General features: G+C 41.2%; 1 protein-coding gene across 4 annotated transcripts in view; it reads right to left on the minus strand.

Annotated features, from left to right (window-relative positions):
• Window positions 1-427: 427 nt before the first annotated feature.
• The window catches only part of LOC144600038 (small COPII coat GTPase SAR1B), a 29,605-nt gene continuing 13,342 nt past the window's right edge, over window positions 428-16,690 (minus strand). For all 4 annotated transcript variants that reach the window (XM_078411391.1, XM_078411389.1, XM_078411388.1 and 1 more), the window contains exons 2-7: window positions 11,318-11,405; window positions 6,411-6,530; window positions 4,614-4,679; window positions 3,877-3,980; window positions 2,527-2,658; window positions 428-1,271 (exon numbers count right to left, since the gene is read on the minus strand). In XM_078411391.1, coding sequence (XP_078267517.1) covers window positions 1,155-1,271; window positions 2,527-2,658; window positions 3,877-3,980; window positions 4,614-4,679; window positions 6,411-6,530; window positions 11,318-11,387 — 609 coding nt within the window. In that variant the 5' untranslated portion in view covers window positions 11,388-11,405 and the 3' untranslated portion in view covers window positions 428-1,154. The remainder of the gene's footprint in view (window positions 1,272-2,526; window positions 2,659-3,876; window positions 3,981-4,613; window positions 4,680-6,410; window positions 6,531-11,317; window positions 11,406-16,690) is intronic.

A 16,690-nucleotide genomic window follows, 5' to 3' on the forward strand; every position in this document is an offset into this window, starting at 1 on the left:
CTACAATCTAAAACTCAAACTAGTGACAATTCAACTGCTATTTAGTTGGTTTTAGCAAGCTATTTAGCCACAAAGAGGCATTATAAAGTGCATCTGAAACAAGTTTAATTACATTGTAGACAAGGATTATTCTTTTTTTTGGGTTCACATTACCATCAGTACTAGCAGTCTAAGGCTTGCTGTCATGCTGAATAATCCTTCCAGTGGAACAATATGACAAATACTCCTCAACTCATTCTTTAGCAGAATGACACTGATCCTAGCTTGCATTTCCAGTTGTATCTGCCTTGGCATAAACACAGAAAACTAAGAATTAAGAACAGAAGACTCAAAGAATTCTTCAAATTCTCAAAGGATTAACTTCGTATGAATTAATATTTTTTTTAACAAATCCTAACATTTTTGAAGGAAAGTGCTGGTGGGAATATTTCATGCATGTATAATTTATTCGTGCTTTCCATTCTATGAAGAGGATATAATTTAGAGCTTTAAATAAAAATGAACTGCGCTTACAGTTTGCAGCAGAACTACAGAAATAGATATGGAATGAGCATTTGGTTTATCTATTTTTCAAGGAAGGAATAAATAGGTTACAGATTAACTTGAATGTTAAGGCATCATGCAGTAGGTATCACTAAATTGAGATTTTTCTAAAAATATTTGTCTTCTTCAGATACTAAAAGGGTAGGTGGTTACATGTTCTAAATTTATTGAACCGAACAATTTCAAAAATAGTACATAAATTTTTTTACATGATCATTAAATACCGCTCACATGTACGTTGCTTTCATGTTAAAAAGTGCATTCAGAGGCTATTTTTGTCTAAGTACACACTCTGTCCAAAACTGTACAGATCGATAGTTTGGTTAATGTAATAAATCAAATAAAGAAACAAGTATTTTATCCACTGAAATTAGAATGTTACCATATTGTAACTTCAAACATACAAATTGTTTAAGAACTTTTTTTTCTGAGACCATACATACAGATGACTTTTTTTTTTAAGCACAGCCAATGTTATTGTTATTCTTCTAGAAAAACATCAAACTTTTATAACCAAACATATGCCCAGAAAATGTCTATTAGGTTCAAGTTGTAGTATGTTGGTAGATGGATCTTCAGTCCTCGACTGATTGCATTCCCAAAATTCAGCTTCAGTCTATGTACTGGGCTAGCCAACGGAAACCTTCTCCATAACCTTGTCTCTTTAGGACGCTGCACATGAAGACTTCTAGTGGTCGTGCATTAAGCTCCTTCATGGAAATATTTCCCTGTGAGATCAGGTAGGTGTGTGAGAGTGAGAGAGAGAGAGGAGGAAATAAGGTTAATCATATTCAATGACATTTATTTTATGCTTATTTATTGACTTTCAATAATTCTGATTGAGTTGGCATTGAGCGCAAAAAAAAAGTTTTGTTTCAGGAGAACACAAAGTGCTGGATTAACTCAGCAGGTCAGGCAACATCTGCAGAGGGAATGGATAAGTGGAAATTTTAGACTGAAGTCAAGTCTGAAGGAGGGTCCCGACCTGAAATGGCACCTATCCATTCCCTCCACAGATGTCACCTGACCTACTGAGTGCATCAACAATTAACAGATAAACCTTTATAAAATACAAACTTGAAACTTATTGTTCAGCTAAAATACAAAATTGAAACTTATTGTTCAGCCACTCCAACTGATTTTGCATTGCTGCTCACTCCACTCGAGCCTTCCACCACGATTTAAATTTATTTTTCTTAGCTGGCTACACTTCACCTTACTTTTCCTCCCCAAGTGCTCCTTAAAATCAACTCACTAATTTCCCACAGCATCTATCGTTTCTTTGGCCTTTAAGATGTCCAAAGAGTATGTTCTTATTTATTGGTTCAATCCAAACACTAATTAGTTGCATTAGAGTTGGAAATACAGAGTTATTTTCATAATTATTGGTGCTCGAGTGGATTTTGTACTAAAATCCATAAAAGTATCAGTTCAAATGCTAATTTAACCACTTGTACAGTTCAGTTTCAGTTTAGTTTATTGTCACGGGTACTGAGGTGCAGTGAAAAGCTTTATATGTTGCATGCTAACCAGTCAGCAAAAATATAACAGCCGTTTGCAGTGTACAGATACATAAGGGAATAATGTTTAGTGCGAGGTAAAGCCAGCAAAGTCCAATCAAGGGTAGTCCGAGGGTAAATAAGTAGTTCAGGAATGCTCTCTGGTTGGAGCAGGATGATTCAGTTGACTGATGAAAGACACAAAAAGCTAGAGTAACTCAGCGGGACTTCAGCAACTCTGGAGAGAAGGAATGGATGACGTTTCGGGTCGAGACCCTGCTTCAGACTAACAGCTGGAAAGAAACTGTTCCTGAATCTGGAGGTGTGCGTTTTCACACTTCTGTACCTTTTGCCTGATGGGAGAGGGGAGAAGAGGGAGTGGCCAGGGTGCGACTCGTCATTGATTATGCTGCTGGCCTTGCCGAGGCAGCGCGAGGTATAAATGGAGTCAATAGATGAGGGATGAAGGGAGAATGAATCTTACCTTTCCCGTTGTCTGCCCATACAGTCCAAACAGCTCTCTGAACTTTTCTTCACTAATCGCCTCAGGTCGGTCAATTTTGTTTCCAAGGATAAGAATAGGCACATTTCCAACAGTTTCATCTGTCATTAGTGCCTGTAGAATAGAATGACAATTTGTTAACAAGATTCAACCTTGTGTCACACACACCCTTTTCGTTTGCCTCAAATTATAAAGCATGGGGTTTAACACACTGAAAGGGACATTGGTCAAAGTGCTCACAAAACACAAGAGCAAGGGCCACAATACAGGCACCTCACATTTGACGTATGCATTTTTTAAATAATCCCCTCGTTCGTTTAATACCAAAGCCTGATTTATACGCTCTTATTTTTGGAATAACGTGCTCAAATTTACATTAGGCAGTGTAATTTGCACGTTTTTAATTATGCACTGCTTTTCAAGAATACAACCCACATGTGAAATGCGATGTGCATGTAGCTCTATGCTGCCTTTAACAATAATATCCTCAATGTATTGTCAGTTCATTCTTCCTGGCCCTCTTTAATCATTCCCGGGTTTGGGAAAAGGAAAGCAAGACCACTCTTACTGGGAAGGCAGAAGTCACTAGTTTCCCATTCCCAATCACTTCCTATTGACAGATGCACATGGTTTGAGGTGCTGGGTGAGGTCGAGTTATGGATTAGCACCAAAACTCTTCATTTAGATACATTTCATCATGTAATACCACCGCCTCTTTTGAACTCCACTAACATATTGCATGTCCAGTACTCAATGACCAGAAATTTCTTCCAATATAGCATGGAAACAGGCCCACCAAGTCCACACCAACCATCGATCACTATTCAAACTAGCTCAGGTATCCCCCTTTCCCATCCACTCCCTACACGGTAGAATCAATTTGCCAAGGCCAATTAACTTACAAACCCGTATGTCTTTAGCATGTGGGAGGAAAAGGGAGCACCCAGAGGGAACCCACGTGGTCACAGGGAGAACGTGCAAACTCTACATTGGCAGCACTCAAGATGACTATTGAATCCAGGTCTCTGACACCGAGGTACCAGCTCTACCAGTTGCACCACTGTGCAGCCCATTCCAACTTTTATTTCTTCTCATCAGATTCTCCTTGAAATATTTGGTCAACTGCTCTTCCATGTTCCCATATGGCACACAGACATATTGTTTAAAAATACTTCTGTGAAATGCATTGGCATATTTTACTCATGTTACTTTAACGTCATCTTATATAGAGTTAGGTATTCCAACTAAACACGCTGTTGTGCTGCTGCAAGTAAGAATTTCATTGTTCTGATTCAGGACATATGACAATAATACACTATTGACTTTGCTTACATCAAGCTCTGTTTTAGATTCTACCAGACGCTCTAAGTCTGCACAGTCAACCAGGAAGACAATGGCATTGATGGCAGGGAGGTAGTTTTTCCAGACTCTGCGAGCTTTAACATAGAAAGAAGAAAGAAAATGAGAACATCATAAAAGATGCAGTAAAAAGGAACTACAGATGCTGCTTTATACCAAAGACAGACACAAAATGCCAGAGCAACTCAGCGGGCCAGGCAGCATCTCAGGTGAAAATGGATAGGTTATGTTTCAGGTCGAAAAGTCTTAAGAGTCTGGGGTCCTGACTCAAAACGTCACCTGTGCATTTTCTCCAGGGGAATGGAAAAGCGGATGGCACGGTGGCGCAGTGGTAGAGTTGTTGCCTTACACCACCAAAGACCCGGGTTCGATCCTGACTGCAGGTGCTGACTGCATGGAGTTTGTACGTTCTCCCCATGACCTGCGTGGGTTTTCCCCAGGATATTCGGTTTCCTCCCACACTCCCAAAGACATACTGGTTTGTAGGCTAGTTGGCTTGGTAAAATTGTAAATATGTGTAGGATAGTGTTAGTGTGCGGGGATCGCTGGTCGGCAGGGACTCTCTGGGCCGAAGGGCCAGTTTCCCCACTGTATGTCTAAACTAAATTAAAGATGCTGCCTGACCTGCTGAGTTACTCCAGCATCTTGTGTCTATAAAAGGTGCACTGGGATTTTGCTGATGCCAAATGGCATTATAAACAGAACCTTACCTTGTGCATGGCCACCCAGATCAAAAGTAGTAAAAGTCATCCCAGCAATCGTCAGCTCTTCCGAGGCTACGGTACAAAACAGAACACTGATTACTTTCAAGCACTGAGTGAAAAATTATGTAACTACATTATCCATTTAAAACACAGGAAACCACCTGTACATTAAAATACACAAAATAGTACGTTATGATTTAAAATCACTGAGTACTCCTTGTGAACAATTTATTACAACATATTGCACGCTGAAATGCTATAAAAATAATTCACCAATACATTTCATTTTGTTCATGGCGAAACTTTCTTTGGTCCAAGAAGAGCCACTCCAATTTCTCCTTGTAACTTTTGCAGTTGAAATCCCATTTCCCCAGAATCATTTTTGTACAACTTTTCTGCATTCTCTCATGGACATTAACATCTCTCCAATGTAGCCGAGCTAGCACTGGACCTAATTCTCCAAATGTGACCAAATTACTGTTTGGAATAGGGTCAACATAGTTGGGGTTTTTTTTGCTTCTTCAATTTTCAAATTCCAGGTTGTCAGGGTGCATTATTAAGCACATTTTTACACATCCTTTTACTTTCAAGAATTTATGCACACATATACAATCCTCATACCTTTAAGAACAGAGTCCTTTCATCTATATTGTCCCATCTTACTCACATGCCAAAGTAATTAATGTCCCACTTTTCTATATTAAATTTCATCCCCCACATGTCAGCAAATTCAGTTGGACTGTGTTATCCAGTCAACTATTACCATTCTCCACTTTGTTTACCATATTTTTGAACTGCGACATTTGCAAATTAGGAAACATTACCCTTCCCACCTATGCCTAAATCATTAACAGCCAAAACAAACTTGCTCCTCACATTCATCCATGGGTGATCTCTGCCCATCCTCCAATCTGAGAAATAGCCATTCACCAATTTCCTACCCATGCCATTAGAGATCCACGAGTTCAATAGTCCTCAATCTTGCTAACCAGGTATTAAAATCTATGCAAATTCCTTGAATTCCTTCATCAATCATCCCTATTACCTCAAAAATTCAATCAAGTTGTCAGCCAGAACCAGCCTTCATCAAATCTATAACAGCATCCTTTACCACCGAGGGCAGCACGGTTGCGCAGCGGCAGAGTTGCTGCCTTAGAGCGCCAGAGACCCAGGTTGGATCCCAACTACGGGTGCTATCGGTACGGAGTTGGTACATTCTCCCTATGACCACGAGCGTTTTCGCAGAGATCTTCGGTTTCCTCCCACACTCAAGACGTTTACGTTTGTAGGTTAATTGGCTTAGTATGAATGTAAAATTGTCCCTAGTGCATGTAGGATGGTGTTAAGTGTGCGGGGTTCACTGGTCGGTGCGGACTCGGTGGGCCGAAGGGCCTGTTTCCGCGCTGTATCTCTAAACTAAAAAATAAACAAAACTTCACTAAGTTCACATCAATTTACGCATTTTTCTGATAAAGGAGGGGGTGGAAGGGGGTTACTATTTTCCCGACCTCTGGCAGATCTCCCTTATCTGGGAATTAAACGGCTATAGGAACTGCTTCCTTCTAGATCTTCCATTTCACGTCCCAAAGAAACCAGGATGCGTGTCAATGTGAATTGGAGGAGTTTACTTAAGCGCAGACACATTTTCTAGTAGCTCTTTTTCATCTATTATCTTTACCACTTCCCCTTTTATTGAGGTCTTCATCTTATCATCTTCTATATGACGTTTAGATATGATAAAACGCTTCAAAAAAATAAATCAATGATTTCTTGCAATAACACTACAAAAATGAATCGTCTTACTTGGATGTAGTGTTGGCACATGTTGTGCCAGTCTATCATCTTTGAGCATGTGCAACAGCGTAGTCTTTCCAGCATTGTCCAGTCCTAGAAATACTAATTTTCCTGATTTCTTGTATAGCCCTGGAACAAGTAAAACAAGTATCTCAGCATATTAAAAGAACACACAAATGCTAGTAACGCACGTCTCTCATTCTTACACATACACACTGACTGATTTCAAAACAACGCCAGACAAACCCTTGGATGTATATGTACTAGAACAAGATGAGTCAGCATGACAGCACCCTTTTGTACAGGTCACTGAACCACTCGAAAGTTTGCAAACAAATGATTTTATTCCGGGATGTGCCATCAAAGATACTTTTCACCAAACAGCCCACTGTAACGGAAAATTGTGCAATGATAGATCTGCAAACATTTTTGTTTGCTCTGGTGATATGTGCCAATCTTCCAAATTGAGCATCAAACTGGTGACATTTGGAGATCAGTAGAATATTTGGTAGAAATATTAGCACACAATAAGTGTGCTGATTTGAAATGGCTTCTTGACATTACAACGTTAGTATTCCTGACATCAGAGAAACAGATTATCTAAAGGACCTGAAGTGTTGAGATCAAAAGGAAGATTTTGCCCGGAATATTTGAACAGCATTTCATGGTGTTTCAAGTATCAATTCATAATGCTTTGAAATTTATTGATTGAAAGATAGAGCATGGAATCAGGCCCTTTGCCCCGTCGAGTCCATGCCAACCATTGAGTCCATACAGACCATCGATCAGCATTTTGCATAAAGGGCCTGTCCCACTTAGACGATTTTTTTGGCGACTGTCAAAGTCGTAGCAGATCACCAAAATTTTCTTTTACCCAACGACAATGACCACGACAATGCCGAGTCAGGTCGAGATTACACCGTCTTCGGAAACATCGTGAAAATTTCCACTCTGTCAATGCTTCTCCGGCATCCTGATTTTCACTGAAATCACTGACAAGTCGGTAAGTACTTGAGAGTTTTGAACTTATAACACCTTGTATGGGTTACTTAAAAACCAAGCTTCACTGTAACAAGGAATAAACTGGATTTACTTCCAGCTTACTAATAGCTGTATTAAAAATAATAATTTTAAAAGTGGTTAAGTGGATTTTTGTAAAAAAAAGTGCATGGGCATTCTTTGAAAATGTAAGGGAGATGCATATCTGGTTTCTGGGATGCATATCTGGGTTGGGAGCCCACTTTAAATGTAATGGCTGCTGGCCATAAACATCACGAAATTCCCACGCTTACCTGACCGTCAAACTGTCGCCTCCAATCTACCTGTCAAATGGCCTGACGCTAAATAAATTGGTTAAACACAAGCATTTTAAGGTATTTTGAAATGACTTTACTTATTTTAATATTATGTGCTTGTAAATGCATCTAAGAGAACCTATCAAACCTGGGGACAGCATGCGACAGCGCCCGCAATAAGCAATGATACCTGCCAACAAGCCAGCTGTCGCCGAGAAATTTCAAACCGGATGATTTCTCATCCTGAGATCCACTACGATTTTTGGAAGACTCCTCACGATCATGCCCGTGACACCCCGGCGAACTGTCGACGACAGCCCAGTCGCCGGCAGTCGCCTTAAGATCGCCTAAGTGGAACAGGCCCTTTACGATGTTATCCCACTTTCGCATCCATGCCCTACACACTAGGGACAAGTTACAGAGGCGGTTAATTGGCTTTGATAAAATTGAGAATCGTACTTCGTGCGTAGGGTAGTGCTAGTGTACGGGGATCGCAGGTTGGCACAGACCTGATGGGCCGAAAGGCCTGTTTCCGCGCTGCTTCTCTCAAGTTTAAAGCTCATCTAGATCACTAATGCACTTCAAAGGAGGAAATTTGCCATCCTGTCACAGTTTGGCCCACATAGTGAGTCTAAACCCAGTGCTTTACCGTTTCTTCATTTCAGAGCAAATAGCAGTGTACAATCAATGCTGGCAATATCAGTGATATCCACTCCACAAGAAAAATAAAACCCACACACTCAATTAATTATCTCCAGACACTGAATTGTTATTCAAAAATCTTCCATTTGATCGCAACACTTCAGATTGTTCCGCATTGCTTTTAGATGCAATCTATGCACCAACTGCTGACTGGCATTTGTCATTTTAACTATCAATATGGATGTGTACAGTATAAGCTTCACGCAAACAAGGAATGTTATGGCACACTGGAGAATATGACAATAAACTAATGTGAATCTGAAGTGAATTGAGTTTCAAGTGGAAACACAAAAGACCGCAGATGCTGGAAGCAGATTTCAAATATCAAACTTCCAGCAAATATATGCTGCCAAAGAAACCCAACAGGGTCATAGCACAAAATAAACCTATTGGGAAAAACTATTTAATAAAGCTCAATGCAATTCATTGCATTATTAGAAAAAAAAATACAATAAATGCTGAAAGGACAGAAAATGGAAACTTCTTATCTGCTGAGGGGAAATACACCAGCTCCCGAGTTCTTACAATTCTACCCCCCTATAGAATACACTTCCATATATTATAAAACATGTTTATTAATAAACTCTGCACTGCTACTCGTTATAGTAATGTGATACGAATGATTTATAAATAGCTGCTCTTCCCATGGTGTTACATCAACATCAGTACGAACTCCTTTAGGCTAGCAACTCTATAAATCATTTAAGCATACTAAAACACAATTAGGACCGTTTGGTAAACAAATCATACTTCCAAGGTAGACACAAAATGCTGGAGTAACTCAGCAGGACAGGCAGCATCTCTGGAGAGAAGGAATGGGTGACCTTTCGGGTCGAGACCCTTCCTGTAGAAGGGTTTCCTTCAGGAAGGGTCGCAACCCGAAACGTTACCCATTCCTTCTCTCCAGAAATGCTGCCTGTCCCGCTGAGTAACTCCAGCATTTTGTGTCTACCTTTGATTTAAACCAGCATCTGCAGTTCTTTCCTACACAAATCACACTTCCCTATCTCTAAATATATACCCGATAATAAAAAGGATAATATTTTCTCCAGTTACAGGAAATTAATTGGTCTCACCTCTATATTCCTTAGCTTTAAGGTGAGAAGGGCAACGTTTAAAAGTGTAGTGCGGTGCACGTTTTTCTTTACATAGAGGGCAGTGAGTTCCTGGAATGTGCTGCCAAGGGTGGTGTGAAGGTAGATAAGATAGTAGCATTTAAGAAGTTTTTGCATTGGCATGTGGATAAGCTGGGAATGGAGGGATATGGCTTACGTGCAAGAAGATAAGAGTTGGTATTGGCATCACATTCGGCATAAAAATTGTGGGCCGATGGGCCCTCTCCGATCCTGTATAGTTCTATATTTGGACTGTTCTCTGATTCAGCAGAATGCTATTAAAGAAACCTTGATGCTTGGCTTGGTATAAGTATACAATATTTTGTATGTGTAAGTGGATATCCCCAAATCTAGTTCCTTTAGATCCTCTCTGATAATGGACACCGACACGCACGGTGGCGCAGTGGTAGACTTGCTACCTTTCAGGGCCAAATGCCCGGGTTCGATCTTGACTGCGGGTGCTGTCTGTACGGAGTTTGTACATTCTTCCTGTGACCACACGAGTTTTGTCCGGGTGCTCCGGTTTCCTCCCACACTCCAATGACGTACAGGTCTGAAGGTTAATTGGCTTCAGTAAAATTGCAAATTGTCCCAAGTGTGTGGGATCGTGCTAGTGTAGGGGGCTCACTGGTTGGCATGGACTCGGTAGGCCGCAGGGCCCGTTTCTGCACTGTATCTCTAAAGACTACAGATCTCTAGCAAAAATACTCAGCTTACAGAAGAAATGAAAATTGCAAACAATAGAGACAGCAAAAGTGGCAAGTTACATTGCTACTTTGACATTACTTTTCAGTAATTTCTCACTGCCCCTATAAGACAGTTATTCCGAGAATCTAGAGAAATCCCAGAGCACAAAATATCCAGCTTCCTCCATGCAAGGAGATTGGAAAAATAAAGACATTCAGCCCATATTAAGAACAATATTACAAACAATTATACAGAACAGATCCAAAAGTGAAACATGGAACATGCTGGAAATCTGAAATGAAAATGCTGGAAATACACTCGGGTCAGGCAGCAGCTTTTGGGCTTTGGTAGCTAAAAGCCCAACAGACTTCAAGTAGCACCCACCCTCTTCCCCTTCTTTCTTTCCCATGCTCCCCACACCCATGTGCTCCCATTTCTCACACCATCCCTCTGCACCTTCTCCTGCTCTTTCCCCTTCTTTGTGCATCCATTTCAGATTCTTTAATTCCCCTTTTCTTTTTATCCTCCTTCCCCATTGCCTTCCACCTATATCCCTCCAGTTTAGATTTCACCCCTCTTCTCTCCTTATCCAACACCCTATCGTCTGTTTTTACAGCCTTTCTTACTTACTCCACCCATCTGCCGATCAACCCCTCTTCACCTATATTCACCTATCAACTGGCTTTGTCCCAAGTCCAACCCCTCCTTTCCAGCTCCATCGCATCTCGCAGAAACGCTGCCTGTCCATTTCATCCACAGATGCCGCGTGACCCTCCAGCACTTTGTTTTGCTCAAAATTTAGAACGTCTGCAGTTTCTTATGCCTCCTCCGAATGTAAACAGTGTTAATGTTTCAGTTCAATTGGCAATTCTTTGGGCCAATTTTTCATTGTATTGCATACAAACAAAACATTTAAAGGCCAATGGAACATTGAGAACTTGGCAACATGGAGAACATTTTTTCTGAAATGGCAAGGTCAGAGGAAAACAAGACATCAAAGGGGATAATTGACCAATTAACAAATTTTAAAAAATTAAGATCATAAATCACAATGCCTATCATATTTTACTTGTAAATTTGTCCATATCAAAGTTTAGATAAAAAGAATAAAACATACCTAGAAACTGAAGCGCACTAGAAAAACTATGAGTGAAACCACTATAAATCCATTCAAAAAAGGAGGTCATATCCGGGTCTTAAAAAATCTGAAAAACAAAGAAATACAAAAAATGTTTCAGAAAGCAGTATGGGATACAACATATTGAACCTTCAGCAGGGAATCAAACAGTATTCCAGGTTTTCAATAGTGATCTAGAGTATTTTAAATGGTTTAGTTTGGAGACTGGTCGTAAAACCAAGAGAAAAAAATAATTATTTTCTTTTGTTTGAAGATTAGTTTATTTTCAGCCCTCTTATATACCCTAGAATCATTCCCATTTCTAGTTAAGTGCAACCTGACTGCATGTGCTGAAAACCTATACCCATTTTCTATTTTGTAAAACATTTCCATCTCCCTCTCCCCTGACATCAGTCTGAAGAAGGGTCTCGACCAGAAACGTCACCCATTCCTTCTCTAGAGACGCTGCCTGTCCCGCTGAGTTACTCCAGCATTTTGTGTCTATCTTCAGTTTAAACCAGCATCTGCAGTTCCTTCCTACACATTTCCTCACGGTTATCATTTCCCTACTTCTAAGCTCCAAATTGACAGCGTAGCACCACAGATCGTCATCAGTCTTTAATATATTAAACCACAAGCATTCTGCTGCGGTTAAAATTTCAAATACTATATTCTACTGCATTAGAAACCTTGCTTAGTTCATTAGAAGTATGTGAAAAGACACTTGGCCAATCAAACTCATCTCTTCCAACAGATTGCCATTTGCACTCTTGAATCACGTTTAAGTAGCCCAGAGGATCCAAATGTATCAAGTTATGTCTTAAAAATAAAGGAGTTCTTTCTGTGTTCTATCAGAAATGATTGAAAACTCATATCATATCATCATATCATCATATCATATATATACAGCCGGAAACAGGCCTTTTCGGCCCACCAAGTCCGTGCCGCCCAGCGATCCCCGTACATTAACACTATCCTACACCCACTAGGGACAATTTTTACATTTACCCAGCCAATTAACCTACATACCTGTACGTCTTTGGAGTGTGGGAGGAAACCGAAGATCTCGGAGAAAACCCACGCAGGTCACGGGGAGAACGTACAAACTCCTTACAGTGCAGCACCCGTAGTCAGGATCGAACCTGAGTCTCCGGCGCTGCATTCGCTGTAAAGCAGCAACTCTACCGCTGCGCCACCGTAAGTCATGAGCAGAATTAGGCCATTCGGCCCATCGAGTCTACTCCATTCAATCATGACTGATCTATCCCCATTCTCCTGCTTTCTCCCCATGTGCCGATGATACAAAGCTAGGTGGCAGTGTGAACTGTGAGGAAGATGCTATGAGGTTGCAGGGTGACTTGGGTGCAGGGTGACTTGGACAGGTTGTGTGAGTGTGTGGGCGGATGCATGGCAGATGCAGTTTAATGTGGATAAGTGTGAGGTTATCCACTTTGGTGGTAAGAATAGGAAGGCAGATTATTATTTGAATGGTGTCAAGTTAGGAAAAGGGGACGTACAACGTGATCTGGGTGTCTTAGTGCATCAGTCACTGAAAGGAAGCATGCAGGTACAGCAGGCAGTGAAGAAAGCCAATGGAATGTTTATTTACTTCTTTTTCAACATGCTTTCCACAAGAGCAATTTTTATTCTGCATCCCAAATTTTTGGGTAGTGATTTGCGAATCCTGTGTGGGTGAATTTCGATTATCTAAACAGCTGTTATGCAGGATCGTCACCTGCAATACTGTATAATACATGTGATCTCTGTGTAACAAATATTTTTTTACAATACTACGGCAACGTAAAAGTGCAATTAGAAAAGGCTTCCTCAAAAGCCATCAATACAAAATATAAAGTATAAATGTTGTAAATATAAAATATAAACATGAAATGCTGTGAAATGCAGGCAGCACACAATCTTCACACTGTCCAAACCAGAGATCGGATCTTGAGCAAGGTGATTAAAGGCCAGGGAATCTGCTGCAAAATGAAGCAGCAAAACAAGCAAATAATGGGAGAGGCATATTTTCAGGTGCGAGTAGGTGTCATGTGTTTAAGGTGAAGGGAAAGGATTTAGTAGGAATCTGAGGGGTAGCTTTTTCACACAAAGGGTGGGTGGGTGTATGGACCAAGCTGCCAGAGGAGGTTGGGACTATCCCAACATTCAAGAAGCAGTTAGATATGGATAGGACAAGTTTGGAGGAAAATGGACCAAACGCAGGCAGCTGGGACTAGTGTAGCTGGGACATGATGCCCAGTGTGGGCAAATTGGGCCGAAGGGCCTGTTCCCACACTGTATCGCTCTATGACTCTAACATTACAAAATAAAACACCGAACAGTCCAGCACAAGAACAGGCCCACAATGTCTTTACCTAAAATGATGCCAAGACCAACTCTTAAACTGCCATTCCCTGCATATCCATATGCCTAATTGAAAGTCTCTTAAATGCCTGTTTTGTATCTGCCTCAATCACCAATCCCAGCAGTGGGTTCCAGCCACTCGTCACCCTCTGTGTAAAGAAAAACTTGCCCCACACATCTCCTTTGAACTTTGCTCCTCTCACCTTAAAGCTATGCACACTAGGATTAGATTTATAGCAATTATAAATGCTAAAATAAATACTGGGAATAAATGTTTTGACTGTCTACCATATCTATGACCCTCACCATTTTATACAGCTCTCAGGTGTTCCCGCAATCTCCAGAATGCCAGAGAAAACAATCCGAGTCTGTCCAACCTCTCCTTGTAGCTAATACCCCTTAATCCAGGCATCATTCTGGTAAACCACCTGAGCACCCTTTCCAAAGCAATATTATTGCACAGAGAACAAAATATTTCATTATTTAGGCACAAAGAACTGCAGATGCTGCAATCTTGCACAAAACACAATGTGCTGGAGTAACATACTGGGTCGTTTCGAGACCTAAAACACCACCTGTTTATGTCCTCCAGAAATGCTGCCTGACCTGCTGAATTACTCCAGCAATTTATCTCCCTACATTATTTGATAACATAATTATGTAAAACAAAATTACCAGGGTAATTTAGCACAGACCAGAAAATAAGAAAATGAGGCATATTCAAAAACATGGAAAGAGATCAGCAAATGTGGTGTAATTTAAAAAAACCATTTAGTTGAAATTTGGCAAGAGCAGAATCATGGGTTTAGTTTATGTTAGAGAAATAATGTGGAAACTGACCCTTCTGCCCACCAAGTCCACACCAACCGACGATCACCTGTACACGAGTTCTGTCCTACACACAAGTAACAATTTACAGAGACCAATTAACCTACAAACCTGGACATCTCTGGAATGTGGGAAGAAACCAGAGCATCTAGAAAAAACCCACACGGTCATAGGGAGAACGTGCAAAATCTGTAGACAGCACCCACAGTCAGGATCGATGCTGGGTCTCCCTTATGCGTTCTGCCTCCTTACTGCATTGCCCATTTCTAAATGTAGGGATCAATTCTGACCACTGTTTCTTTTTACTGATTAAGGTATGTTTGCTTTTTGGTAAATGTCACTGTACATCAAACTCCTTCTGGCCTCAGAGTCCATCTGGCCTTGTTCTGCCATCCTAGTTCAGTCTGAAGAAGGGTCTCGACCCGAAACGTCACCCATTCCTTCTCTCCTGAGATGCTGCCTGACCCGCTGAGTTACTCCAGCATTTCGTGTCTACCTTCGATTTAAACCAGCATCTGAAGTTCTTTTTTCCTACCTCTGTCTGAAGAAGGGTCTTGACCTGAAACGTCACCCATTCTTTCTCTCCTGAGATGCTGCCTGACCCGCTGAGTTACTCCAGCATTTTGTGTCTACCTTCGATTTAAACCAGTATCTGCAGTTTTTTTTCCTACACTTGTTCTGCCGTTCTTGCTTAGGCGATAGGAAAATGTAGATGAATCTGGGACTCTTAATGTGCATGGCTTTGTATACTTCAGTAATCTAAAAATAGGTATGTTGACACAGACTCTGGATATTTGAGACTCTGGTCTGAACTATGAAGTGGGAAAAGATTGCCAGTTGTAAGAAAAGATTAAAGGACTCTCAAAGCCTCACTGAAGGTGTCCAATAACTACCGGCTTCTGGGATCTCTGCCCCATGACTATTCTAAGTGAAGATTGTTGGCATGAAACATCACACCCACCTCCTGGGTGCAGTGAGAGGCCCAGCATGAATGGTGGAAGGACTACAACATCTCATACACTACCATGCTACCCTTCCCATCATAAACCTCCAGACTCAACTGTTGAAAGAAGAGTGCCACGTTCTCATATTGGCCTCATCAGTCACCTCCAAATCCCAATGGCAGTAGGTGCCCCAAGGCTGTGTGAAACTGTTTAGTCTCCACCTCCGATACTTGCTCATTATTTTTCTGGGGGGGTGTGGAGATACTAGGCAAACAGAAACGCAAGAGGCTACGGATGCTGGAACCTCGAGTAAAAATACAAACTGCTGGAGGAACTCAGTGGGAATGGCAGGATCTGTTGAGAGAATGGACTAATGATGATTGGCATTGGGAACAGAGTCTTAAGAGTTATACAGCGTGGAAACAGGCCCTTCGGCCCAACTTGCCCACACCGGCCAACATGTCCCAGCTACATTAGTCCCACCTGCCTGCGTTTGGTTCATATCTCTCCAAACCTGTCCTATCCATGTATCTGGCGAACTGTTTCTTAAACATTGGGATAGTCCCAGCCTCAACTACCTCCTCTGGCAGCTTGTTCCATACATCCACCACCCATTATGTGAAAAGGTTACCCCCAGATTCCTATTAAAACTTTTTCCCTTCACCTTAAACCTATGTTCTCTAGTCCTTAATCCCCCTATTTTGGGCAAGAGACTGTGTATCTTCCCAATCTATTCCTATGATGATTTTATACACTTCTATCAGATCACCCCTCATCCTCCTATGCTCCAAGGAATAGAGTCCCAGCCTACTCAACCTCTTCCTATAGCTGAGACTCTCTAGTCCTGGCAACATCCTCATAAATCTTCTCTGTACCTTTTCCAGCTTGCCAACATCTTTCTTATAACATGGTGCTCAGAACTGAACACAATACTCTAAATGCAGTCTCACCAACGTATTATACAACTGCAACCTCCCAATTTCTATACGCTATACTCTGACGGATGAAGTGCTAAAAGCCTCTTTGACCACCTTATCTACCTGTGTCACGACCTTCAAGGAACCATGCACCTACACTCCTCCTTCAGAATGTTGAAACATAGGTGGAAGCAGGACAAAGTCTGGCAAGTGATAGGTGGATACAGGCGAGGACACACCTATCACTTGCCAGGCTTTGTCCCACCCCATCTCTTTTCCAGCTATCTCCCCTATTACAATCAGTCTGAAAATGGCTCCCAACC

This window comes from Rhinoraja longicauda, chromosome 14, assembly GCF_053455715.1.
Source record: "Rhinoraja longicauda isolate Sanriku21f chromosome 14, sRhiLon1.1, whole genome shotgun sequence".
Classification (NCBI taxonomy): Eukaryota; Metazoa; Chordata; class Chondrichthyes; order Rajiformes; family Arhynchobatidae; genus Rhinoraja; species Rhinoraja longicauda.